Here is a 26,886-nt window from a genome sequence, read left to right on the forward strand (position 1 = left end):
TTAATAACTGGTATTGCCTCCTTGTGCTATGACTACAGCTTGAAGCAGCCGGTTTCGCATACTGATCACGAATTTTTCTGAGCCGGTGTTGGCAAACATTCCCCTAGTTTACTATCATATTTCACTTTCTACTCATTCCAGGCGTGCTTAATCGGGCTGAAATCAGGTTGTCTTCTCATAATGGAATCTTCTTGACGGCCAAGCCATCACGATAATTTATTATTTTAGTATTCGCAAGGATTATCCTACTAATATCTTCCCTTTCTTGGCGTGCGTCGCTATGCCATTCAGGGCAAGCCTGTCAGCCTTAATGCATGCATGCCTGCATGACAGTATGACAGCTCTCTCTGTTATACCTACTTAAACATTTTATTGAGATAAAACCTCTAGTTGCAAATGCAACGGGCAACTACTAGTTAATATAATATTATAAAATGCTAAAGTCAACCATATCAAGTATATTTTTACTGTCTTATTCATAATGACTTAGCGAAGATTTAAAACATCGCAAGTATACGCTTGTTAAAAAATGGTATTCATAATCGCATATTAGAGCTAAAACGCTCATCATGTCTTCGATAAAGCGGACGTGACTTATAGTAGCTAGGACCCTTCTATAAACCTATTTTAAGCACTCGAACGCAAAAAAACATCGATCATGGCCGACATCGATCAGCTGTTCGTTAAATAATGTGATGTATAGCTTCCCGCTCAAAGTTGTTGGATATCCGTCATAGATTGACAACCGACAGACTTCAAAACGTTGATTTTTGAAGTTTGAAATTATTTTGACATCGACTTATGACAACTGACAAACCATTGACATTGAAAAGATATCTGTTTCCATTGACAGTTACTCATTAAAACTATTTAAAATCATGTTTTTTGTACGAAATGACAACATTGCGTACTATAGAGACGTATTAGTTATGGGAGATTTATCTAACGAATATTAATAAGGAATTTTATCGAACGTTCGATAGGCTTAAAACATGTTTTAACTAATATAGCTTTATGCCTTCGAAAAGCGTTTTATTAGTATAAAGTTGCATTTTTAAGGCACTGTGATAAATGGTATCAATCGGTACTAATATTTTTGACGTGGAAAATCTACTAGAAAATACAAAACAATAATGTCATTATTCAATATATTTGTAACAATATAAAAGTAAGTAAATAACACAGAAAAAAAACTTATTTATCTTTTAACTAATGCAAAATTCAACATTATGTTCACCACATATTGGTTTTGTACAGTTAGCGCAGATGGTTTTAGTCATACGTTTTTTATAGTGGCATTTGCCGCACGTTTTCCTTTTAGTCCTGTTCCTGGTGATGTGGTAGCCTCTTCAGAGGTACCAGGTTCAGTTTCCGATGATGTACCAGCGCGTCCAAGTTCTGCCTTTTGGTCGATCGAAGCGGAGGATCGTAGCAATTCAATAACAATAATGTTCTCTTTTTACGAGTCTAGTCATAGTTGTTACTGCCAGCCTTACTTTCAGCCTTGGTTCTATAAGCTGCAAGTATAATCCTTTCATGAAATCTCTGCGGGGTACAATCTTCTGACCCGATGTAGACAAAAGTTTGTCCCGTTTCTACCTCTAATGTTCGCTTGTGGTACCTGTATAATCCATGAAGATCGAGGCCTATCGATTATATTTAAAGACTTAGAAAAAAACTCGTTCCTCAACTGGAAGGTCTTCTTCAGAGTCCGAGGGTTCATAGATTTCATTTTCTTGAACTTCATCTTCAACAACGAAGTTTTCTTCTTCACTAGCAGAATCTTACTCTAAATTGTCTGAATGCAGATCTACAAATTCAAATATTTTTACTCAAAACATTATTTAAAATCACTTATTGAACGGCAAAAACTACCACCCGTTCGAAATAATGTGCCTCAGACCTCAGAAGAATGGGCGCAAGTAACTCGGCGGAATCATCAAAATCGGTTGAACAAGTCAAAAGTTCTGAGGTAACAAATATAACAAAAATACCGTCAAATTTATAACCTCCTGCCTTATTGAAGTCCGATAAATAAGGTGGCAACCCTAGTCATAGCCAATTCTATGGCGTCTTTTGTCAACAATGGGAATTGTCAAATGTCAATATAAAAAAATATTGCATGCGTACAATGTACACATGTCAGTCGTGAAACCTGCATTGTGCATGAACCTCCTAAACTGCATATGAGTCTTGGTACATGTTGCTAGGATGACACACGATTTCAAACGCTATGAAAGACATTACTATCACCGCTACCATATTTATGTTCTCCTTGTTTCTATGTAGTAATACTTCGTGCGAATGACCTCAGAATATATCACAGAAGGAAGCAGTCAGTATATCGCGGAGAGGAAAAAGGGGTACTGGGTAAAATGTTATACGGCATAAATTTTATTTTAAGAGTTTTTCAGTGTTGTTGGGAACACCAACATATTACAAATTCTTGTTAAAGAGTTGAAGCATACCTAATATTTATTTATTCAAATATTTTACATAATAATGTACGACAACATAGAAAAATTACAAATGCGGCACAATATGCAAACTTTTATAATTAGTATAATTATTTACAAAAGACCTATGGGGCCATTCGACTAATATTGTAAAATACATACTTGACATTATAGCACCTGAATTAGCAATTATATTTAATGAATGCATATAGTTATAACTTTGTTTAAATCGGGCAGTTCTTTTGACCTTGCTAATTTCAGACCTATTTCAGTGCTGCCTGTTTTAAGTAAAATTTTTGTAAAATTTTTGTTTCAACAGCTACAAATGCATTTTTGTAAATTAATGAACAAAAATCAGTTTGGTTTCACTAGGAGCTTATCAACAATTAATGCGGGTACTAGACTCATTGAGCACATCTTTGACGCCTGGGAAGAGTCACAGGATGCATTGGGCATTTTTTGTGATTTGTCCAAAGCATTTGACTGCGTCCACCATGAAACTACTCCTAAAACTAAGTGGTAACTAATAACATTATGGAGTGAAAAATAGCCCTAAATCTGTTAAAATCATATTTAAGCGTATAGTTTTTTCCATTGTTTTTACATAATACTTTACCTTGTAAATAAGACCGCCTTGCTAAAGTACGCACAAGGTCATGGAAGCTGAACATGTACAAGGAGGACCAATACTGAAATATTGCTTTTTATTTAATTATTTTTCCTACTATATTTTCTATCAATTTTGTCCATCAAGTTGTTATGAAAATATGAATTGAGACAGAATAGCTGTCTAAAAGAATTTCAAATGATAAAGTATGAAAATTCCGATTTGTACTGAAAAATTGAAATTTGTTTTATTATTTTCTATAGATTGCTACCATCTTATAGGATTCATTTATGCTTTTGCGATAGAGGTGATCTAGATTTGACAAACTGTGTGAAAGCATTTTGTGCTGCTTCCTGAGAAGAAAATTTATTATCACGTAGAAAATTTTCCAAATCACGAAAAAAATGGTGGTCCGTTGGAGCAAGGTCTGGCGAATACCGAGGGTGACAAAGGGTTTCTAATTGCAGTTCCTGTAGAGTTCAAACGGTTTCTCGTGCTGTATGAGGTCTCGTTTTATTATGGAGCAATAATGGTGAAGATCGATTCATGAGTCGTGGCCGTTTCACTGCTAGTTTTGCTATTTTTTGGAGTTCGGCACAGTAGACATCTGCCGTTAATCCTTGACCAGATCGGAGAAAGCTATAGTGAATAACACCAAGCTGAGACCACCAAACAGTTACCATTGTTTTTATTGGTAAGCTTTGCTTTAGGATACTGTTACGGCGTGAGCCATTGCTTTTTTCGCTTACGGTTATCGTAAAGAATCCACTTTCTATCAATTCGATCCAATATTCCTCAATTTCTGTATCGGTTCAACAAGACAACACAAGTTTCAACACGCGTTTCTTTCGGCAGATCAGTCAAATCATGCGGCACTCAATTTGCACTTTAAAGTAACGTTAAACCGTGCCGCTAATTCCTAGGTAGGTCTCTGATCGGCTTCCACCATCTCTTTCAATTCATTGTTATTCACCTATTTTTTTTTTCAATTGTAACCAAAAATGCAACCTCCACGTGGTTTGTACTTCAAATCAAAGTTTACATCACGAAAGCGTTTAAACCAAAATCGCACGGTGCGTTCTTAAGCAATCCCTTCTCCAAACGCAACATTGATATTGCGAGATGCTTCTGCCGCGTTAGTTCCGCGTCGGAACTCGTATTAAAAAATCACTCGAATTTTTGAAGTATCCATCTTTCTTGTCTAAGCTGAATAAAAGGAACAACTGAAGGTCGATAATAGAATGTTGCACATTTTTAAATAGAAGAACTACATAGGTACTATGTGAAATAAGTTTCACAAAAAAATCTCAAACCATGAAGGTTGACATAGCACATTTGAACTACCTTTTACAATAAAACGGCAATTCCATACTTTAATCCCTATTATTATTCCTATTCGCTCGAATTTAAAGATAAGTCACTTGTTGAAACACATCATCAAAGAAATTTATTTCACTAAGGATGCGCGGGAGTGATTCGTTATAATGTGACGTCAATCTATAGGAAGCTACATAAATTCGATTCGATTCCATTCCACTCGGCGAGCCCGCTAGACCTGGATCGTTCAATCCAATTTCAATGAATGTAAAAATGGCAAGCAATGTTGGAATAGTATAGTAACGTTAGTGAAAAATTCCTGTTACGGTCAAAACCAATTGAAATAATATATTCATTTAAAATCGTTTCTTGTACAGTATGTATTCGTTACCTATAAATCGTTAAATACCCCGGCACTAGCGTAACCGGTTACTCGGTCAATTTTGTACCTGCGCACAACACTAGTTGCTATACGTCATCTGTTCTGCCATGGAGCAATTCAACATGGCGGCTTACACTTCAGTCACGGGGAGCATGGCTACGTTTTGAATCATATGTCTTTGTAAATTGCATGTCTTAAATCAATAATGAAATTTGACTTTTTATAGTATATATTTTTTAATCTAGTTTTTTATCATCAACATTACAAAAGATTGACATGAATTAAGTGAAAAGAGTGCTAAAAAATAAAGATAAAGATACATCAGTGACCTTTTTACCATATTGCCGTAATATAATATATTTCAATCGGTACAGTGAACATTTATTGGAGAATTTAGGTAGGTATAAGGTGTTCTTTATATATTCTGAATAGAAGATCTAATTTAGACTATCAGTTTCGATCGAATATTGAGACTACTTCCCACGTGGAAAATGGAAATACCTCGCGTATCTATTTATAGGCACAGTTCTTGGTTCGTAAAAGTGATAGACATAGTTCGAAAATTCGCGATTTATTTGTGCAAAATGGTGCATTATGCTAAATAACCTAGTGCGTGTCTCATAGTTGACCTGGAAAGTGAAATATGCTTGCGACATTTCGACTCTCACACCCTGCCACGATAATTGGAAACATCGTAAGCAGTGTTATAACGAAACGCAAACGTATAAATTTTGGTTCTATGTAGTGACAATAGATACAGGTTCTTTTACATAGTTCCGTAATTATTTATAGCATATTTAATCTCAATGACATTGTGCCTTACTATCACTTTCCATTGAATTGGTTTGAATCCACATCTGATTATAGACACAAAACTAGCATTTATATTTAAATCACACATAACTCTATGTTAACACAATGGTGTAAAAGTGTAATTTTGATTATAGTTGTGCATGTGGTATTTTTCATGTTAAATTTAATGATGATATGTGAGATCTTACACTTATAATAAAACTATTAACTATATTGTTTAATGAATTGTTTTGTTGTAATATTTATTTCAGTGATTAGTTCAATTGATAGTAACTTGGAATCTATCAATTCTCCAACTAGTCAAAACAGTACTATAGAAACAATAGACTCTCTTGCTCAGATAGGAACAAAACATAAATCATCTACATTAGAGACTGAGCCACTCCCTAGCATAATATCTGACACTAATAAAAGAACATTCCTAGAAACTCAAGCTCTTGCTGCAAAATTACTCCCAAGTTTTGAAAATATTGCCAAAGACTTTCCAACTGAACCAGCAGCTTCTATAAGTGAAGAAAGTGCTAGCCCTGCACAGGCCAAACTCACTCAGAGCATTGTTAGTGCTGCCAGAAATAATACTGATACTAAAATGAAAGATATTAATCTGAACAATACAAATGCAGGTATTTAATAGTTTTATTTATTATTATTATCACTTGTTAAAGAATTGTATATAATATTGTTTTAATAAACTAATAAATTATGACAATTGTACAAAAAACACAGATCCTTACTCATTTTCAAGGTTTTAAATAAAAAAAATTACATTTATCAAACCCTTCTTTAAAAAAGCCTATAGTAATTATGGAAAATAGACAATAACCTTTAAATGAGATCAGGTATATAACAACCTATCCTCAGAAATAAGAAATGCCAAAACATTGACTTCTTTTAAGGCGAGTCAAAGGCATATACATAATAATTATGAAACATTTCATTAACATAAAAGTGGGTTGTTATCTCTAGACCTAACATTGTATTGTATACATACCCAAATCATTGTATGTAAGTAGGTACTTTAATTGTTAAAATGTTAATATCTCACGTAAGTGACAATAGTCTTTACAAGAATAAAGTTTAAATAAACTTGACCTAAAGTAACAACGTTAACACTATTTATGCATGGGCTAGGCTGTCTAGCTATAATATTTTGATATAAATAAATATAATATATATAAAATTCATTATTAATTACTGTATCACATGTAACTCTTTTAATCATGACCAGATGCAACCAATGGTAATATGACCAGTGTAGCAGAGCCTATTAATGAAGGGAATAAAACTGACAAACGAATCAAGAATTTAAAGAATAATAGTAAGAAAAATAAGAATGCTAGTTCTGAACAGCTAAGGCCCGAAGAAGAAGTGAGTCAAGAAAATGGTGAAAATGAGACTGATAAGGTAGATGAGAATATGGAAATTGAAGAAGAGGTGTCGATGGAGAAGCCTGAGGAGACCCCTGCAAGGACTGTGCCTGTTCCTAAATATAAATATGGTGATGGTATGATATCTCAAGTGTTACTCTTTTCCTTGATTACATTAATTGTTTTAAATGTTACTATTTACTTTAAAATTTATTGACTAATAACATAAATGTTTCATGTATTAGATCAATGGTCACCATCAAATACTTCTGGTAAGAAGTGCTACAATCTAAGGCTGTTGATGCAAATCAAGGATGATCCACTTTCAAAGGATAAACCTAATGCTGCTCCATTACTTGAAACATGGAATGTGCTGAGGGTAAGATATTATACAGGTCTGATGTTTTGTGTGTGACAGAACTTATTAAATAATGATAATATCTTTTATTTCTTTTTAGCCATCACCAATTCAAGATTCAATGGTGTCATTCAATCAAATAACACGGCCTGTAAATGACTCACTGTTTCCCAATTTCTTGAAAAATACAAATGTTGGGATGCGTAATACACTTCCAAGAGATTCAAAGAAGGAAGGATGGAATGCAGTTACACCAGGTAAAGACCATATATGTGGCCATGGTGAAGAAAATTTACTTGTTACATTTACTTGACTATATAATATATATTCACTTTCTTTTATAATAGTAATGCAGTTGAGTTCAAAGCAGTAGTAAATCCAGGTTCCTAAAATTGATGAATTTCAAATTTAATATATCAAGGATACTTTTTAAAACTCTTACTTTTTCTATTTAAACCATGTGAGATAAAAGTTAAATTACTTTCTTGGCTTATTAAAATAAAACATTTCACAAATTGTTTAGGTAAAGGTAGTATGAAGCTGAGTCCACCCTCAAGTGGTGGTAGTGGTGCTCACAAGAATGTCATTGTAGTGTCTCTGTCCCTACGTGAAGAAGTGAAACTAAATAAGTCAGATGATGCATGGAAACCATCCAGGTTCAAAAAGGAGGATCTTAGTGAAGAAGAGGTGAAAACGCAGGTTTGTCTCATTTTAAAGAAGAAAACTTTTTTTCTCATCAATATATTTAATAAATTATTTTAATTTTATACAATATCTCCCACAAAACACCTTCTATGGTTGTCCTTCAAATGCATTTTATAATGTTCTTCGTGAATCAATCATATATTCTTATTCTTTGACTAGGATATAATGTATTTTTTTGATACATATAATTGTTTTTTATTATAACACTCATAATAAACAACTCTTTTTTAAAGGAATTGTACAAGAAATTCCGAGGCATCTTGAACAAGCTGACACCTCAAAAATTCGAAACACTTCTGGATAGAGTCAAGACACTTGAGATCAACACACAGGCCCGATTGCAAGGTGTCATAGACCTTGTCTTTGAAAAAGCCATTGATGAACCCAACTTCTCTGAAGCATATGCTGCTATGTGTAGCAAACTTTCCACACTAAAGGTGAGGAAAAAATTACCAAAGTTTTATACTCTGTTACTAGGCTCAGAGATTTGTCTCTTAAAAAGATTGGTGTGAAACTATTCCTATTGAAATTTTAATTAGAAACATTTTTATTTAGAAACCTTTGTAAAGATTGATTTAACAATGATGTATTGATAGGTACCATCTGCCAACAACCCCAACCAGCGTGTGAACTTCCTCACCTTAATCATTACCAAGTGCCAGAACCAGTTCATTGCTGAGAAGGTTGATGAACAAGTGATGAAACGGGAAAAGGAACTAGCTGAATGCACTGACCCTGTAAGTAATATTGATTCATATATAGTTCATTTTGTTGGCTATTTTTTGCATTTACAAGTATATTATGTGTTAGATTTTGAGTAATTGTAATCTGAAGTATCCACAGTTTCTAGGAAAACATTCAGTAGTTTAAAAAACATATTGTTTTGTTATATAATTGTTTCAAGTAAACCTTGTTAATATTACTACATATAATTTTATATAACATATCAGCAAGTCCTAGCTGTTATCAGTTGCAAGTGTAATCATTCATGATAGTAATAATTAGCACTAACTGTAAACAAGTCATTTTTCCGCTATGGATGTTTCAAACTCAGCTAAGATAATTATTTTTAAATGTTAGCTTTTGATAACACTAAATTGAAATATTGTCTTTTATCTATGGATGCCTCAAATATGTCTGATTCAATGAGCACGTCTTTCAGTAAATTTTGAGTTTAATTATTAAATATGTATTTATATTATAACACAGGCGAAAAAGAAAGAACTGCAGTTATTGTTGGAAGAAGAGTTGAGGCGCTGCAGAATGAGGTCCGTTGGAAATGTGAGATTTATTGGTAAGTCTAGTAATTTATAAACTTAAGCTAATCCTAAAAGGAATAGTTACACATAAGTACAAATTTATTTGGTATTCCTAATTTTTTAGGCTCTCAGTGTTGATAATAGAAATTCATAAAATGACATGAATTTCATAAAATTTGCAAAAGTAGTAGTACACATTTCACCATCTGTGTACAATTATATCTGTATATAATTTTTGTTGCTATTGATGCTATGCATGTATATTAAAATTAATAAGGTGTGTTGGAATATAAAATGAAAGGATAATCTTTAAAAAAAATTACCTGTCATTCAGAATAGCATTTCAGTCATGTTAGTAATTCTATATTATATTATTAGATCCATTGTAATTCTGTGACTTTTATTGTTTTCCCTTATTTGTTCTAGAATCAGGTTATTCATATGTAATTAATTAATTTTCATTTGTATATATATAATTGTTATTCGCTATAAATCGGAGACTCCTTTCATGTAAGAAATAGTTTTTGCTAAATAATGTCTTATACATTATTTTGTGGTAATCTGTGATCATATTCTAGTTACGAGATGAATGTATTTCTGTATTTAAAAATTATTTATTCATGCAACATTTGAATATATATAATTTTAAAGGTTAACAAGGACAGGTTACTCTCGCTACTTTGACGTCTTAACGAGACATTACTATATGAAAAGTTCTTTAATAGGCGGGCGATGTTTATTATTTATGATATGAATATGATGAAGAACCTCTTAAAATTTTGGTTAATACTTGCGTCATAATAAGGACTTAATTTCCAAAAGTTGGTTAAAAAAATAAATTTTATTTATGGCCATTTTCAATAACCTATCTATTCTTAGTTTAACTTACCAGAGGTAGACAAATCTATCCTTTTACGCTTTACCTATTGACAGATAGCATTGGACTATAACTATATTGGACATAACTATGGATGATAAGATCTTGTCATTAAACGGGGACATATATGTATCCGTAAGTTAAACTAAGGATATATAGGTTATAGAAAACGGCCGATAAACTAATAAAAAAGCAGTTAACTGTTTTAGTTTGAATAAACGGGAATATTTTAAAGAAGGTTCTTTGAAAGCAAAGCTTTTGATGAAGCATAGTTCGCATCATCTCCCCGATAGTGGCTAATTGCCATCAGTTCCACAATGTTCACAATTTCAGGTGAACTCCTAAAATAAAAGTACGTCTCTAGGAACCTCTAGATATTATGTTAAGTTTACACATTTAATTAGGGTGTACTTAGATTATACTTACATTTCATCTCTTTTAAGTTGTAGAGATATTTCGGAGGTTTTTTTGTATTATTTATCATAAATTGAGAAATTGACCCTCTAAAATAATAGTCTAATCGATATATATAATACTAGCCGTTCCCGCCCGCCCCGTTCGCTGGGCGAATTTCTTATTAATTAAAATGCAGGAATTCAAAAAATAAGTAGCCATAAACCATCACTGATAAATTTCGCATCAAATGGTGGTAGTTTCATGTCGATACGATCAGTGGTTTAGGCGTGATTTAGCATCAAAGACAATTTTAATTATATTATATATATAGATAGATAAATAGGTCTCAGCCCGTTAAACCTAAAATCGGATAAACGGCCACTTTATCTACCGGCAGCAAATTTAATCGCTGCAGTTGTAATGCCAGAAAACCAGAATTAACTGGAGCGAAGTCGCGAAACCAGTACAGACGTAGGTATAGGTGTGAATATAGTATGCAGCTAATCTAGATGTGATAAAGTAAGGTTTAAAAGTGAAAGTGACTTGCCAATATTGTTATATAATTCGCGGGCGGCGTGCTTAGGTTTCGCCTGTCTTAACATGCAACAGCTGCCGGCTTACAGTCCGAAAGGGCACACTATCTTGATGTATGATTAGTTCGTATAGAATGATACTCGCCAATAGTGTCACAAATGGTGTTAGTGTCCTATATTTAAAAAATAAGTCAACTTTCATTTTTCTTGTCCATAATTTTGCTTTTACGCTTAAGTCCCGGCGGATACGTATCACTCGTTTCATTTGCATGTGAAGGATTGGCTTGCGTCAGTTTGTTCTGCGTATCATGTACATAATTTTAAATAAATGAATATTGTATAATTTAGACTGCCTCGGCCGCAACGCTGCGAAGTACCTGAACTCATTTAATGTATTTCTTGCCAACTTAGCTTTTAAGGCCCGAACATAATAATAAAAAAAACAGCCTGTTTCTGTCTTAATATTGACAGTGACATTATTTATGCTTTAAAAAAAACTTGATGAATTTTAATCTATAATATGAACACAGAATAAAAGTTTTAAACGCATTATTATCCTTTGTTTTTTTTTGTTTTCTCATTATTCAACATTAAGAATTTTGTTAAACTTTTTGTTTAAATTTATTTTATGCTAGGAGCAGTAAGCGACTTTTAATATCTAATAAATAATATACATTTAATTTCAAAAACACATATTAAAGATTGAGTAAATTTTCAGGAGAGCTATACAAATTGAAAATGCTAACACCTAAAATTATGGTGTATTGTATGGATTACCTGATCAAAAAACTTGAAGAGGAGAAACTTGAGTGTCTCTGCAAACTCCTGACCACTGTTGGGGAGCAAGTTGAGAGTGAAGTTAAAGACCAAGTAGAGGGCATATTTAAGAATATGCAGGATATAGTGGAAAAGAAGGCTAACAAGATTAGCAGTCGTGTCCGTTTCATGTTGCAAGATGTCATTGAGTTGAGGAGACGCAAGTGGGTGTCCAAGAATGTTGTGGACTCACAACCCAAGATGATGGATCAGATACAGAAGGAAGCTGAGCAGCACCAGAGGAATATTGAGGTCAGTAACTAGTGTCCTTCTCCATTATTGTTTAGTATTTCTGTGACAGTAGTATAGTTGGAGCTCCTCTTTCATCAAAAACTTGTCTGACAGTCAATTAATAACGTAACTGTTTAAATAATTTCGTATTCCTTTAGAATGATATTTGTATTTTTTTATTAGTATCTATTAATTTGTTATTATCTGTATTTATGCCATTATGCATACAGCTGGTATGTTGCTGCCTTTACAATTTCAGTCAATAAAATATTTGAAGTTACAAGCTCTATAGTTAGGCACATAAGTTAATGTTACATAATAATTTATTGTATATTTATTCTCTGCAACCTTTTCTATCATTGTCTTGACATGGGTGTGATACATTGACAAATGCATCCTGTTGGAGAAGATGGTAATTTGATACTGTGATGTATTTATGTATTCCACACCGGGTGTTACTGAGATATGAGATATATAATAGTAGTAGAGATATATAGAGGAATACTTACGACTTCCTATATTCAATACAAAATGTTGTTTTTATTGATAGCTTATGAACACTGCACCTATGGGTGGCGGTGGTGGGTTCCGTCGGGACGATGGCGGACGAGGTAAGCGTGGTGAGCGTGGTGATGGAAGACGGCAGAATGCCAACTCGTTCATGGACAACAACTGGAAGACGAACACAAGGAACAGCTACGTCGTCGACACGACAAAACTCAAAGCAGCTACAAACAGTCCCAAGGTAATCAACTATGGAGGTCCCATGATTATTAGCATGAATATATTTTTAACATTACTGTTTCACATGTGCAACGTTTTATGTTGAAATTTTAATTCAAGCAACTATATATAATTATAATTACTGTTACATAATTTACTTGTTCATCTCATTGTCAAATTACACTATGTTACAGAACCTCAGCAGCATTAAGTTGGCTCCACCTGCGTGGAACCACAGCTCCAATATCAAGAGTAACACACAGACTGCCAGTAACTCGATGATCAGTCTCAACAAGAATATGTACAGCATCCTAGAAAACAATCAAACGGACCCGACATCACTCAGTTAGTATTTCAATAATCTTTGTTATATATTTACTCTGTTAACTTTCCCTAATTGACCCTATCATCACATACAACAAAGAGTGGTTGGAGTCATCATAAAATAAGTCATCTCTAATCTTGTGATTGGATGATGTGTGGGGCCGTTTTGCAGCCACTTTACCCCCATTTTTTTGTAGGAAGAGATGTTCTGGCAGCATCAAAATAAAACCACTAGACATCACATCAAGATGTGAATATTCACCCAAATTATGTTCATGTCTTACCAAAAAAAAATACCTGAATGCTATTATAGCATCTCATTTTAGCCTTGCAACCTACTACTTCTACTTTCTTGAATCATCTGTCGGTTGCTGACTTCCTGCACCAATCAAGTCTAGAACATCCACATATTATGCATGTATCTGCATAGGCGGCTAATATTTTTTTTCTCTATTAGATGGCCATATTCACCGGTTTTCCCCCTTATATTATACTATATGGAATTCACTTATATGAAATAAATGTACCGACATACTTGTTATTGATATACAAAATCCACGAAATCGGTGGGGTAATTTGGTCCATTTTGAGCAAATTTTAATGGTCTGTAGAATTGGTCACTAGATTTATTTGGTTTGAAAATTTTGCTGTAATTTAACGTAACTAATATAACTACAGATGACTGATATTATGTGTCTTTCATTTATTGCATATTAATGAATTCCATACGGTAAAATAATAATTAAGTATTTTGTTCATAAACCTTTATCTTTCGTTTTTGAACATTTAAAATATTTAATTTGTACTATGTAAGTGTATGTAAAAATCAAATTATATTTATTCTACTAAACCTTTGTTGTAATACTTAATTCATTATCATGTTTTATAATTATTTTCAGTTAAAGATATGACTCCAGCTGCTTACACACATTCGAAGTCTATTGAAAGGTCAACCTTCAATTCGACCGACGAATTCAGTGAGTTTTGATTAATATAATATGTTTAGTGGACTTATGCTAATATTTCACAGTGTTATATAAATACACTTTATGGTGGTCACTCATAACATGTAAATAATCTAAATTCTACTATTAATACCCTACCCTAATATATAAATGTCCACCATCCCGCGGTGTCAGAGCTTTATGCCTGAAATACAGTTCACACAGTCAAGTGTTAGGCAAGCTCTGGTTCCATTAGACTTTGATAATCAAAAAACGACAAATTAGGTCATCCCCACCATTTGGATGGTGGGGATGATATCTTCTTCAACACTTCTTACTCTTTAAGAGAGTGTAATACTTTGAGTCAGTCACATCTGTGTGAATCATTAAAACCATTACATCGGTCAGCATTCTATTCACTGCTAAGCTATCAATGTAATGACATTACCATGTCAATGGATATGGAAGTATTGTGGTGGAAGTACCTACATTCCACAATTCTAAAATAAATGGTACAAGTTTCGAACTTACCCAATGCATAAAACGCATCATTTGAATAAAAGATTCTTTAATTTCTGAAATGAACCTCAATACGGCAATTATTCATATTTGTAAAATATTCAGGCCCGGCGGCTCGGTCTGGTTCGACGAGCTCAGCGCGGTCAGAATTGACGACCAGGTCGCCACCACCAGCGCCCTCTACCCCGGTAACGTCGCCGCAGGAGCCTGTGCCCGAAGAAAAGAAGAAACTCATTAAGCAGATGGTAGAGTACTGCTGCCTGAACAACGATGCCAACGAGCTGGTGGAAGAGATCAAGCTCTTCGGTTCGCACCACCACGCCGCCATCATCAGCGAGATACTAAATGTAGCTTTGGAGATGTGAGTGCAGTAATAACGTAATTTCTAGTTATCTTTCCCTTTTTCAAAAATAATACATTTATGGACAAATTTAAAGGAACGCAAAAGAAATAAATATTTGCGACTATTAATTAAGTTTATAAAGTAATTTTGTTTTTACATATTATTGGTTAATTTCAAATTACACAGGTCTAAAAAATCAAACAATAATATCAACCAGATTAAGTTAAAAGGAACAAATAATAGAAAACAAACATTAATGTATGCAACATTTTATTCTTATTTTCCATAAAGTAGGTAGAAAAGGTCCTAACGTGAGCTATATTTAATATTTAGTTGCCCCCTCTATTTATTTCAAACCGTCTTCAATCTATCTTGACGGATCGCGTTTGCGCATTCTTCCTGTAAAACGTTTTTAAGTACTCTCATGCTAGTGCAGGACGCATAATAATTACAACAAGAAAAAATTAAACAAACTTTATACAGAAATCCAATCTGTCTTAACACATTTGCCAAAGAAGATTTCTGACTGAAGAAAAATAAACAATATTCCATAGAGGAGAGGATAGAAAAACTAATAGAATAGTTTTTTTAAGGTCGGAATCTCTTGTCTTTGATAATAGTCGTAAATGTGATGACGAATAGCGAATATAGAAATATTCTCTTCATGCCATTACTACTGCCATAGGCTTCTGTAGTTATTTTATCCACCGTTGGGCCACTGAAGCCTAATGCTGCTGAAATAAGGTCTCTCACGCTTGCGTCACTGTTAAATTAGGTCCACCGTTGCGACTTTCTTGTTCCAAATAGTTGCAAAGCCGCAACACAGCTTGTGTTGCGCTCAACTTAACCAAACGTTATATACAAAGCAATACAAATACTTAACGTTCGAAAAATAATCAGCGAACGGAAATGTGATAAGCAAAGCCGTCTCGTTGCGATTAACACAAAATGGCCGTTGCTTTGTTGGCGACGGATGTTGTCCATGACCTACCTGTGACGTATATATATATATATATATGTATAAGTAAATAATAAATACTTATTTCATTATTTAACATGTTTATTTAAAGTACTGCAATAAACGTAAATACACATTTGTTATTTTTAAAACAACTTTATGAATAACTTGAGAAATTGATGCGGTTGGTTTTAGAAATCGAGTCAGGATGTCACTTTAGCTGACAAAAGTTAAATAAATGGTTGGAACGATTATATTTTGTATATTATGATAGCCAGATTGATAGCCTACTGAATCAAGAATAATACGAAATGGCAGCTGACACCCAATAACAGATGCCAACTGAAGCAATTGTGGGCAGTTTCAGTGTGGTACAGTGGCATAACGTAATTACGTTGTCATTACTTAAGTGCTCTGCTGTGTGTTCAGGAGCGCGAAGGAGATTGTCGTGCTGTCGGAGGCGGTCCTGCACGTGGTTAGCTCGGGCACCATCGCGCCTGAGCACTTCGCCGCCGGACTCACTGAGTCGCTGGAATTCGCGCCCGATTCCTACATCGACGTCCCGATGCTATACGAATACCTCGGCAAATTCATCACGCCACAACTCATCAAGAAGGTAAACTTTATAGGGTTTTTGTGTAAATAATAAAATAGATAATAAAACTCACATTTTTTAAATATACTTTCTACTTTTGAAATATGCAAATATTTTTTTTAATACTTGAAAAGATGTCTTTATTCGATAGATAAGTAGCAAGTAGCCTATTCGTAACTTTACTGCGATACTAAAACAGACCCTAAACCTAATAGATATATTATGAACTTTGGTTGGTTATTTTTAATATACTTTAAATACTTAAAACTGAAAAAATTCAAATTGAAATATGTTTATTTAAAGTTGGATTTTTAATCCCTTATTATAAGTCAGAATGTATCACTCTGGAAAAATATGCCAAAAACCTGCGAAAAACGAGGTGTAAAAAAGTTAATAGGCTTTTTTAGTTATTTATAAAATTATCTGAAGCAATTATTTCATTCCTAGGGTTAGTAATAATAAATTTAAAACTACCTATAAAGAATTATTTAAACATTTTATTCGTGAAATGGCTCTTAGTTATTAATAGTTAAACCTTTAGTGAATTCTCATTGGGCAAAACATAAAATAGAAGACTCGATTACAAGTGTGATCTAAGATATCTTTTAAATTAAGTTTGTTGAGTAATAAATGTATTCAGATTTATAAGTTCTTGGGGTAAAGTTTTTACTATATATTTATATTGTGTAAAATGGAGTAAAATATTAATCTTAACTCTCCACTGACAATCATAATTGTAATTAATTATGTATAATGTAATTTGCATTTATAGAACATAACACTGAAGGATGTGCACCAATGTTGTGATACCGTGATAGCAGCAAAGCAAGGGCACCTGCTTCTACGAGCCATCCTAAAAGAACTCATAGAGAGTATGGGAGTTACTTTCACAAGGAACAAGTGGAATGAGTCTGGCCTTCAATTTAACCAGTGGATGCCTGAGGAGATGGTAAGATTAACATAAATTGATTATTCAATATAACTTTTAATTGTATAACTATAGCTTATGATACACAAAATTTACTACATTACTTGTTTTTTAACACCTTGCAGATATTGTATAAATGTTGAACATAGCTTTTTCTCAGTAAAGCTTAAATATTTCATAATTTTTTAAACTTGTTTCTTACCCAACATATTATTGCTAGGTGCCGAAATGGTTAGAAAACAATAAGCTGGAATTCCTCGAGAACAAAGGTGAGGTTGAAAACTCAGGGAAGAGTACCTTGACTCAAGTGGAGACCCAGAACAAGTTGCTTCAGTTGATGAACAGTGATGAGAGTTGTGAGTGTATCCGTGGATGGATTAAGGTGAGTTGCACTATCAGAAATTGTTGTTTCTTATGTTCACTTTCAAACTAAAATGACTGCCGTTCACACAAGTTTGTATTATATGCCGGTCTCTCTAATTATATGGTTCCTTATAGTTAAGTTTGATAATACATTTTTGTAGAGACAATGGTTCCTCGAGGGTCCCAATATACACAACTAGTGGAAACATACTGAATTATGAAACATTTGTATTGGTTAGTAACCATATAACCATGTAACCACCATATTTTTCTTACACATTACTCTTGTAACTTTTAATTTTTATTAAATACTAGCTTCACCAAAAGGAATGTATATATACATATTAATTCATATCAAAATTTTAAAATCTATTGTTCATATCGTTTGTTGTTCAGTCCTTACAGTAATTATCTAGTTTTTCCCTGTTCTTGTAATGACATTGTGTGACACTAGATCAAATTTAAATCATAGAATAATTATTCATTCAGTAATAATATTTGAAATGAGAATAATATTAAGGGTCAAGAATCGAAAAAAACAACTAATCCCTGAAGTTGGATCAAATCCACACAGTACAAAATATACAGTGTATATATTATACTGTGTATATTATATATATATATATATATATATATATATATATATATATATATATATATATATATATATATATATATATATAATATAATATAATATAATATGTAATATAATATAATAATATAATATATGGGACAGATATATATATATATATCAGCTTGTATAATAATAGTATAACATATGCGAGCGCACAAAAAAAGATAGTCATGCGTGGATGGCTTACGGCCGTTCCCAATATACTATCTACATAAATTACTACCTTCTACTGTAACTAATTAGCTGTCAATAATTTGAAGCTGTCCCAAGATATCCGATAAGTCATTCTTATCACCTTATATTGGGACTCGTGAAAATTGGACAGAAAAGCCAATGATAGTTACGATGTTTATCTCAAGTAAGAAGAGATAGACTGAATATTGGGAACGGCTGTTAGAGAGGACGGCATGGGAAGAGTGTCAGTCCGTTTGTTGTGATGTGAAACTAGTGTATAATAAAATGAAACATGATGCAGGACTGCGTGGGCGAGGCTGCCGGCGAAGAGTGGTTCATGCGCGTGCTCACGCAGGCCATCTGCGAGCACGCGCTGGCGGGCGGCGAGCATCTGAACCACGAGCGCATGAATAAGTTCGCGCCGCTCATTGGCGAGTTCGGCGACGAGAAGCCACGCCGCGAGGCCGCCTGTCTGTATGGCGTACAGCACCTCATTCACAAACTGGAGCACCCGCAGGGTGAGTCATCATTAGCATCCTCCACATGTTCAACAGCTTAGCGAGACGTTAAAATTAACAATTTACTAAGATGTTTGATATCATTGATACTTAATATTAAAGTATAAAATTTTATAATATCATTTATTTAGTCTTGACAGATCCACGGTATAGTAAGAAGCGATTCAATATAAAGTTAACTTTAAATATGTATAAAGCGTTTCTCTTTGAATAAAACTAAATATTAATTATATATTATATTTATATATGCATGTATGAATCTATGACTCCTTGCAAAGAATTTAGTCAAAATCTTGGAATTTAAGTTTAAACCAAGAGTAAAGTACAATAGCTGTGTTCATCGTTTATTTATTTTTTGACGCACGCATGCACGCATTTTGATGCACGCGTTAGTGAAACTTAACTTTAAAACGCGTGGTTAATAAAGTCTAAATCAAGATTAAATTAAGAATTATGAGCAAATATACTTTGATAATCAAATGATTAGGTGGGATTCTAATGAGATTATGTCTATATTCCCTTGCCATTTTAGGTCGAAGATTTGAATTTAAAATTATAAATTCTGTTTTTAGGAATTAATTGTTCGTATCCTCGCCGTAATCACGAAGTCAGTTAATAATTTCGTGTTCGGTGTTAGCTTGCGTTGACATTTTATTTATTTCCTTGAATGGTGGGGCGCGTTATTAATAAACATAGCTGAAAGGTTCTTCCAGTAACATCAACATTTCCCGAACTAATTTTAATGTACTTTGGCCTTCATCTCTTTGTGATAGTAGATAGATTTTTTGATTTGAAAGCTAGTAGATCATCTGCTAAAGGGTCTTTTAACAGTACCCGCGTGGCAATTGACGTTCGCCATTGCCTATAGGCACAGCCGAAATGGATGCTACAGTGTTGTCTCGTCGGTGAAAACACATACACGAGTTTTTGTTTTAAACGCTTTTATCGGGTGGGTTTACTATACGCAAGTGAAGAATTTACGTATCTATACGGAGAAATATATATACCTACTAAAAACACGGCATCACACACACCGAAAAACAGTGGAAGTCACACGGTCGTCGCGTGACAAGCACATGAAGCAAGTTACAACAAAATGGCGCCGCCGTGTCGGCGATGCATTGTATAATGCTTTATGGTATTTCTAGTGATAACATGTTTATAATGCGCTTAAACGTTTTATTATTTATATTATTAATATATAATTTAAAAATAATCGAAAATTTATATATAAACTAAAAAAATGTCGATGTATTAGATCAATTGAAAGAACATTTTAAATAAGTCGATTATTCTTTCAAATCTTATCTTGAATTGTAATATAGAAAATAAACGAATGGACAGAGTAGGTTTAATAACAGAAAATCCTAATATTTTTAATACCTACATATATATAATATTCACTATTATCTAACGTCACTTTTATATAGTCAATAATTATGATAACTAAATAATTTGAAATTTTTATTATTTTTTGCATATGAGACAGTATTTAGTTTCTTCTAAACAGCCAATAATAGTTCTGATTTAATGTTACTAGTTCTGATATTATGCTCAAAATCTCTTTCCAATATATTGTTAATTATGTTCCAGGCCTAACGTTAGACATATTCCAATATCTACATGAACAATACATAATATCAGTGGAAGGATTCATAGCTTGGGAAACGTCAGAAACGGAACCTGAAGGCAAAGGTAATTTGGCATGAATTCACATTACATTAATATTACTGATGTCATAAAAAGTGAATTATATATTATATTACACTCATCTCAATCATAACCTACTGCTGTGCTCAGTTGATTGATTGATTGATTGTTGTGTTGTTGCAGCGGTGATGTTGAAAGCGCTGACGTCATTCTTCACGAACATCAAGGAGGCGGACAACGAGGACTCTTGTAGTGAGGCCTGACGCGGGCCTGTCGCGCATCTTGCGCGGCTCCCCAATCATCCTCACATAGACTTATACGTACAATATGTTGTTGCTGTTACCTTGTATCATATTTTCACAAAGCGTGTCAAAAGCGTTCAGAGATATTGCAATATTTTCTAGCAATCGTTGAATATTTTTAAAATTAACTTATTTGCGAAGAAAAACGGGCATCTAAGTAATGTATCAATTTTATTATTACTATCGGTTAGTGTAATGATTTTCGGCAGTTGTATCCTGATATTTTTGTAAATTAGTAACGGAAGTTTTAATTAAATTAATGAGAAATAGTGTTAATGTTCCAAGTGCCTAGTAAAACGAAAAATATTCATAAAAATGGCCTTATATAGAGATGCGGGCTCTGTCTGCATCTTCACTGAGTGCTTCACAGAGTGATTCCAAAACTGCGCGTTTATATAGACAAGTCTAGACCTTATTGCCATTTCACAAAGGCCGTAATTTATATAGTTCTCCGTTAGTCTGTGTAGACGGCTGCACTGATCTTATTTGTGAATTTGTGATCTACCTAAAGGTTACAGACATGCTCAATGGCTTTATGGTCTAACTTTTAATGGATATTATCAAACTGTGAAGTTAATCTCTTAGTATGCTCTATTAAAAACAAAATAGTTATATTTAATAAAAAAATAAATATTTTGAATACGATAAATAGATACATATAATTTGTTTAGCTAGGTGTTGCGAAGCCGGGTCGCTGTTACGCGCATATCGCGCCATATCAAATATTTAAATAATGTGGAAAGAATATTTATTGTTATTTCAAAACTACTCGCTTGATCTGGTTGTAATAACGTCTAGTGTATTTGTATACAATTGGAATATTACAAGCCATACAAGTTTCAAGTGTTTTGAAGGACTTAAAGATATTTCTGTTATGTATTGGTATCAGTGTCCATTTTGGAAGACTAATCCGAACGTTCCAATTATCTTATTTATTCCTAAAATATAGGACAAGATAACATGTGAGTTCCTCAAAACATGCCTCGCCGACGTCTGTGTTCACCATACACCATACAGTGATACCGTGACTTAGAGTAACATCCTATCCCTGCAGTCTTCGCAAGTCTGTTCAATTGCGAGCGAAGTTATCGTAACTACTAACTAGTTTGTCGAGTGAAATAACTTTATCCACTCCTCGTTTTTTAATTCTATTTTATTTAAAAAGAGTAACTTATTTCCTTTTAAAACCATTTAAAATTTGGAACGCGCTTCTTTAAATATTACGAAAAATAAAAACATTCTTTGTCAAAATTTTAAACGTGTTTTGTTAAAGTTTACGACTGGACGAATTAACCATGGGACACAAGACTTAAAAAGATTATTATATAGGATCACGATAGATAAATATTCGCCGTTTGAGGGGGAGAATATAATTGTCAAATAATGACAGTTCTTGAGAAGTGCTTAGAGCTTGAAGCTCTATACAAATTAAAACGGCGGGTAAATGTATGAATATTACGTATAGTCCCACCAAATAACATATTGAACAACATCTTAGAAACATGATCATGTACAATGAGTACTTTTAAAAATTTCTTATTAAGTATGTATTTTGGGAGTGGCTAGAGGGGTCAAGGCGAGTCCTGTAGTTAATTCATCCAATATTAAGTAAACATTTAGTAACAGTTTTACATTTAGAACATGCTTTTTTTATACATTAGTACTTTCTATTATATCCAGCCGGAGCTCTGTCGTATTGTAGTTTTTTTTTTTAGGTCGATAGAAAATAAGCGCCCGTTTTTTATGCAAATATGTATAGTGAAAATTATTAACGCAATTATTTATATTTTTAATTAAATTAAATAACTAGTATCAAATTAGTCGTTGTTCCCTAGATTGGAGATTTTTGAATTGCTTACTATTTTATGGCTTGAATTTTGTTAGCAGACAATTTTACGTTTCAACAATATTATGTACTCCTTCCTCAACTAAATGTGCCGGCATCTTCTCTAGATTTGGGTTCTTTTGCGAAAGAAATCTTATTTTCAAAGTAAGCCGCTTTCTCCCTTAACTAAATTATGTATAAGATTGCGATAAGTGTGTATGATATGATTGTGGATGTAAGATTATAATGTATGAAGTGAGTTAAGAACCACTTAAGTAACCACATGAGTCGCCTTTCAAAAATTGAAAGGATTTTCATGTATTTTATTATTTTAATATTTTTCCTATAAATATTTGTTTAAACGTTCAAAATTATTCCTCTTTCACTTAGTCCGACCTTTTAGTTGAACATGATTATGAACTATATGCTCAATTTATATCTAAAAGTATATGTAATGCAAGCTGAATTATGGCGCGTAATAGAATTATTTCATGAATGAAATGTATTTTGGTTTTCGCAAGAAAGCTTATGATATTTTAATTATTTTTAGTATGTTATATGTATCGCAGAAATCAATTATTCTTGTCAAATGTTGAAGTTCATTTTTGATATGTGTGTATATCACACTTTTAATGTTTTTTTTTTCTTAATATTTTCAAGATGGGGAAAAATTTAATTTGCACTGAAAGGATCGATTTTTTATGTACAAGATATTTTTAGTTTGTTTCATTATATAAATTATTTACCTTCGCAGAATTTGGAATGGTACACGGGATTTTTATGTATTGTATAGGAACAGCATATTAATATGTAAAGAGACGCATATTTGCCTCAATCACTGATGCGGGCTTTAAAATATTTATGGATGTGAAAATTTAGTACGGATGATGAATAATTAATGAGCGATATTCTTTGAATATAATGTAAATCATACGATACATTTTATTTTAATAATTTTAAAATATACTAATAAAAATGTAAAAAAAAATATATTATAATAAACACCCCTCGACAGAGGAGGTATCAGGTATTTTAGCGGGCGTATAATTCATAGTGTAATTTTAGAAATATACGAAAGAAAATTCGTCGCTTTTATACTTTTTAAATATAATATTGATATATTATTATGAGAGGATGTTGATATAGCGTGGTGTCTGGAGTTTGTTGCGGGGCTTGTTCTAGTTGTGGTCAAGTCGCGGCGGCCACCAAGCGTGCACGCAATCATTGTGACGTCCAACACTATGCCACCAAGCTATCGGAATAATAATATTATGTAATCATAGTTAAGTTTTATATGTATGTAATTAAATTAAAATATAAATTTTTATTGTTCAGTAATTGTATTTTAATAGTAATCTTAATAATTTTTTTAATAGTAAATTGTTTTTTTTTTTCAACTTTTAAGTGGGTATTTGAATAATTGGCCCGGCTTACACTCATCGCGCGACTTCTGCGCCATGACCTAACGTCACCTAGCTCGCGGAGTTATTTTATTATGTAAATAAAAATTTTTACAACTATTTTCTTTAATTTCTTTAAATTAATTATTTCCATTTGGTTAGCCTGATGTTAGTGATAATGTTCAATACAGTACAATACCTACTGGATTGTATTTAACTTTAACATTTGTATTAATATTACACAGAAGAGTCTAACGTCATCTAAATCGTATCAAAAAACTTGACACACGTTAACAATGCGGATTTATTCATCTTACGGGGTCTCAGCCTGCAACACTAAAGGTCGCATTGGATGACGGCCTTTCGCTAATTGTCGATCGCCCGCTTATGGAGGAGTTCGCATTCATGGGCAGCAGTAAGATGCCCACATTCTCTTGCAACACTAGAGGAATCAGAAGCTGCCGGACAAGAAAGGTATACGCGCCTTTTTTGTAGGTAGCCATGTCGTTTCATCATGGTCTAACTCGTAACTCACAACTGGTGACCCTTTTTTTTATGAAAGAGGAAGAAAAACGCGGCCCCTATCCTCTTGTAACACCGGAGGAATCACATGAGTGTAGCCGACCTTATACACCGTCAAATAAACGTACCTACATATGAATTCGAAAACCAAAATCACATTGGTACGTGGTGGGCGAACTGGGGGTTCCGTGGTGAGAGTCAACCGTTCTTCCTATTGCGCCACCGACTCTTCTAGATATATACTGCTGGCGGTTAAATAAGCTTTCCGTGATTTTGGAGAGCAGGGAGGAAATAGTCTGCTGGATCCAAACTGTCTTTTTTTGGATCGGATAGACAAGGGCTGACTTCCATGAGTCAGGATCTTTTGAATATGAGTGCCAGAATAAACGCGTTAGCACCGGTGTCAACTCAAGGGCACTGGAACACAATGGAAGTAATGACATTCAGCCCGCCCGACTTCCTTCGTCTTTAAGAAAACAAATATTTATATTTTTCATAATATCACTGCTTTTCATAATATGTTAAATATATTATTCCTATATTACACATTATTGTAGGGGTCATGCACGATAAGCACACCCTCCAGGAATTGATCGTAAGGGCTGCGAAGTACTAGTTCTAGGTTGGAAGCTGAGATCATATTCGATATCAAATATTATCACTTGTTGAAAGTCAAAAACTACCACCCATTCCAAAATGAATTACTCAGACCTGAGAAGAATGGGTGCAACAAACTCAGCGGGCTTTTATGTTATAGTAACCTTTACCACACATACGTTTTTTAACAATTCTTTTGAATAACGTAATACTTTTGTTTTGAATATTTTCTGGGATAGACTTACTAACTCGACTTAGCCGAGTAGTAGGCATCAAAAGTTTGTCTGTTCCTGGTGTTAACATAATGGTTATGAAGTTTCAGGCAAATTCACTTAGGTATGTGCCTATGAACATACATTACATTTTCAAAAATATATTGAGAAGCAACAGTCAAGATGTTAATTTCTTTGAATTTTGCTCTCAATGATTCTTTAGGACCTAGGTTATAAATAGTGCGAATAGCCCTCTTCTGCAGCACAAATATTGTATTAATATCGGCAGCGTTGCCCCAATTATTACAATATATACAAATAATTACAAGGATTTGAGTCCATGTCCGTACCGGCGTTATCTTGAGAAGCGGGAGCAAGATCAATATTCAGGCCGTGGTCCTTTGTGTACAGTGCCGGCAAAGCATCTCTTAACCCCTGGTTTTGCGGATGTCCATGGACGGTGGCCTGCGGGCCTACCATGAACTCTTATTGCGATTCAATTGACAATCTAAAATGAACTGCTTTGCTATTTCGTACCACTACGTGATTAGATCTATCTAATTTAGGTTGACGTCAAATGAACTGATTAAATCGCAATGATGTCAATTTGAATGTCAAAATTGATATCAATTGAATCGCAAACTGATTTAGTTCGTTCATTCATTCGTACCATGAGGTAATATTTCAACCTAAACTGCTTAAAAAAACCTAAATAGCTTGTGTTAAAGTGAGCGATTCGAAAAAAGTTGCTACTTCCTTAGAGGAAAGTGAATCGTGTTGTTAATAACTTTTAAAAAATAGTGAAAACAAAGAAAAGGAAAATTTTATTGATGAAAGATGAGATAAGAATACTTTATTGGACTTTTTGTAAAACAAAATACTGAAAATGAAAATACTAAGGACGAGGCAGTTAGGCTATATAGCCTGTTCGCAAGAATGAATTTAAAAAAAATGTACTCTGTGCTCTTGTCAATACAAACATCAATGGCGGTGCGTTCATAACTCGTCATTTTTATGAAAACACCTAAGAAAACATTTAATTTGGAATTGAAAGAACTATATTCATTTATATTATTATTATTTAATAAGTACAAACAAGGGCTTACTGGTTTATAATTTGATGCTGTTAAGCGCAATTTTAAAATATATTTTTAGTATTTTCTATGCAAAAAAACCGCTAAAATCATATCATTTTAGGTTTCGAAACGCAACGCATATGGTTCGAGTAAGAGGGACAA

At 33.4% G+C, this 26,886-nt stretch overlaps 1 protein-coding gene across 4 annotated transcripts in view; it reads left to right on the top strand.

Moving 5' to 3' along the window:
* The window catches only part of LOC126978719 (eukaryotic translation initiation factor 4 gamma 3-like), a 74,095-nt gene extending 49,658 nt beyond the window's left edge, over positions 1-24,437 (top strand). For all 4 annotated transcript variants that reach the window (XM_050827743.1, XM_050827740.1, XM_050827741.1 and 1 more), the window contains 19 exons: positions 5,827-6,198; positions 6,804-7,079; positions 7,188-7,321; positions 7,401-7,557; positions 7,824-7,999; positions 8,239-8,442; positions 8,602-8,742; positions 9,215-9,299; positions 11,789-12,138; positions 12,668-12,862; positions 13,035-13,185; positions 14,064-14,141; positions 14,733-14,988; positions 16,358-16,544; positions 17,296-17,472; positions 17,672-17,833; positions 18,924-19,140; positions 20,734-20,835; positions 20,974-24,437. In XM_050827743.1, coding sequence (XP_050683700.1) covers positions 5,827-6,198; positions 6,804-7,079; positions 7,188-7,321; positions 7,401-7,557; positions 7,824-7,999; positions 8,239-8,442; positions 8,602-8,742; positions 9,215-9,299; positions 11,789-12,138; positions 12,668-12,862; positions 13,035-13,185; positions 14,064-14,141; positions 14,733-14,988; positions 16,358-16,544; positions 17,296-17,472; positions 17,672-17,833; positions 18,924-19,140; positions 20,734-20,835; positions 20,974-21,053 — 3,500 coding nt within the window. In that variant the 3' untranslated portion in view covers positions 21,054-24,437. The remainder of the gene's footprint in view (positions 1-5,826; positions 6,199-6,803; positions 7,080-7,187; positions 7,322-7,400; positions 7,558-7,823; positions 8,000-8,238; positions 8,443-8,601; positions 8,743-9,214; positions 9,300-11,788; positions 12,139-12,667; positions 12,863-13,034; positions 13,186-14,063; positions 14,142-14,732; positions 14,989-16,357; positions 16,545-17,295; positions 17,473-17,671; positions 17,834-18,923; positions 19,141-20,733; positions 20,836-20,973) is intronic.
* The last annotated feature ends 2,449 nt before the right edge of the window (positions 24,438-26,886 follow it).

Source organism: Leptidea sinapis, chromosome Z, assembly GCF_905404315.1.
Source record: "Leptidea sinapis chromosome Z, ilLepSina1.1, whole genome shotgun sequence".
NCBI classification, from domain to species: domain Eukaryota; kingdom Metazoa; phylum Arthropoda; class Insecta; order Lepidoptera; family Pieridae; genus Leptidea; species Leptidea sinapis.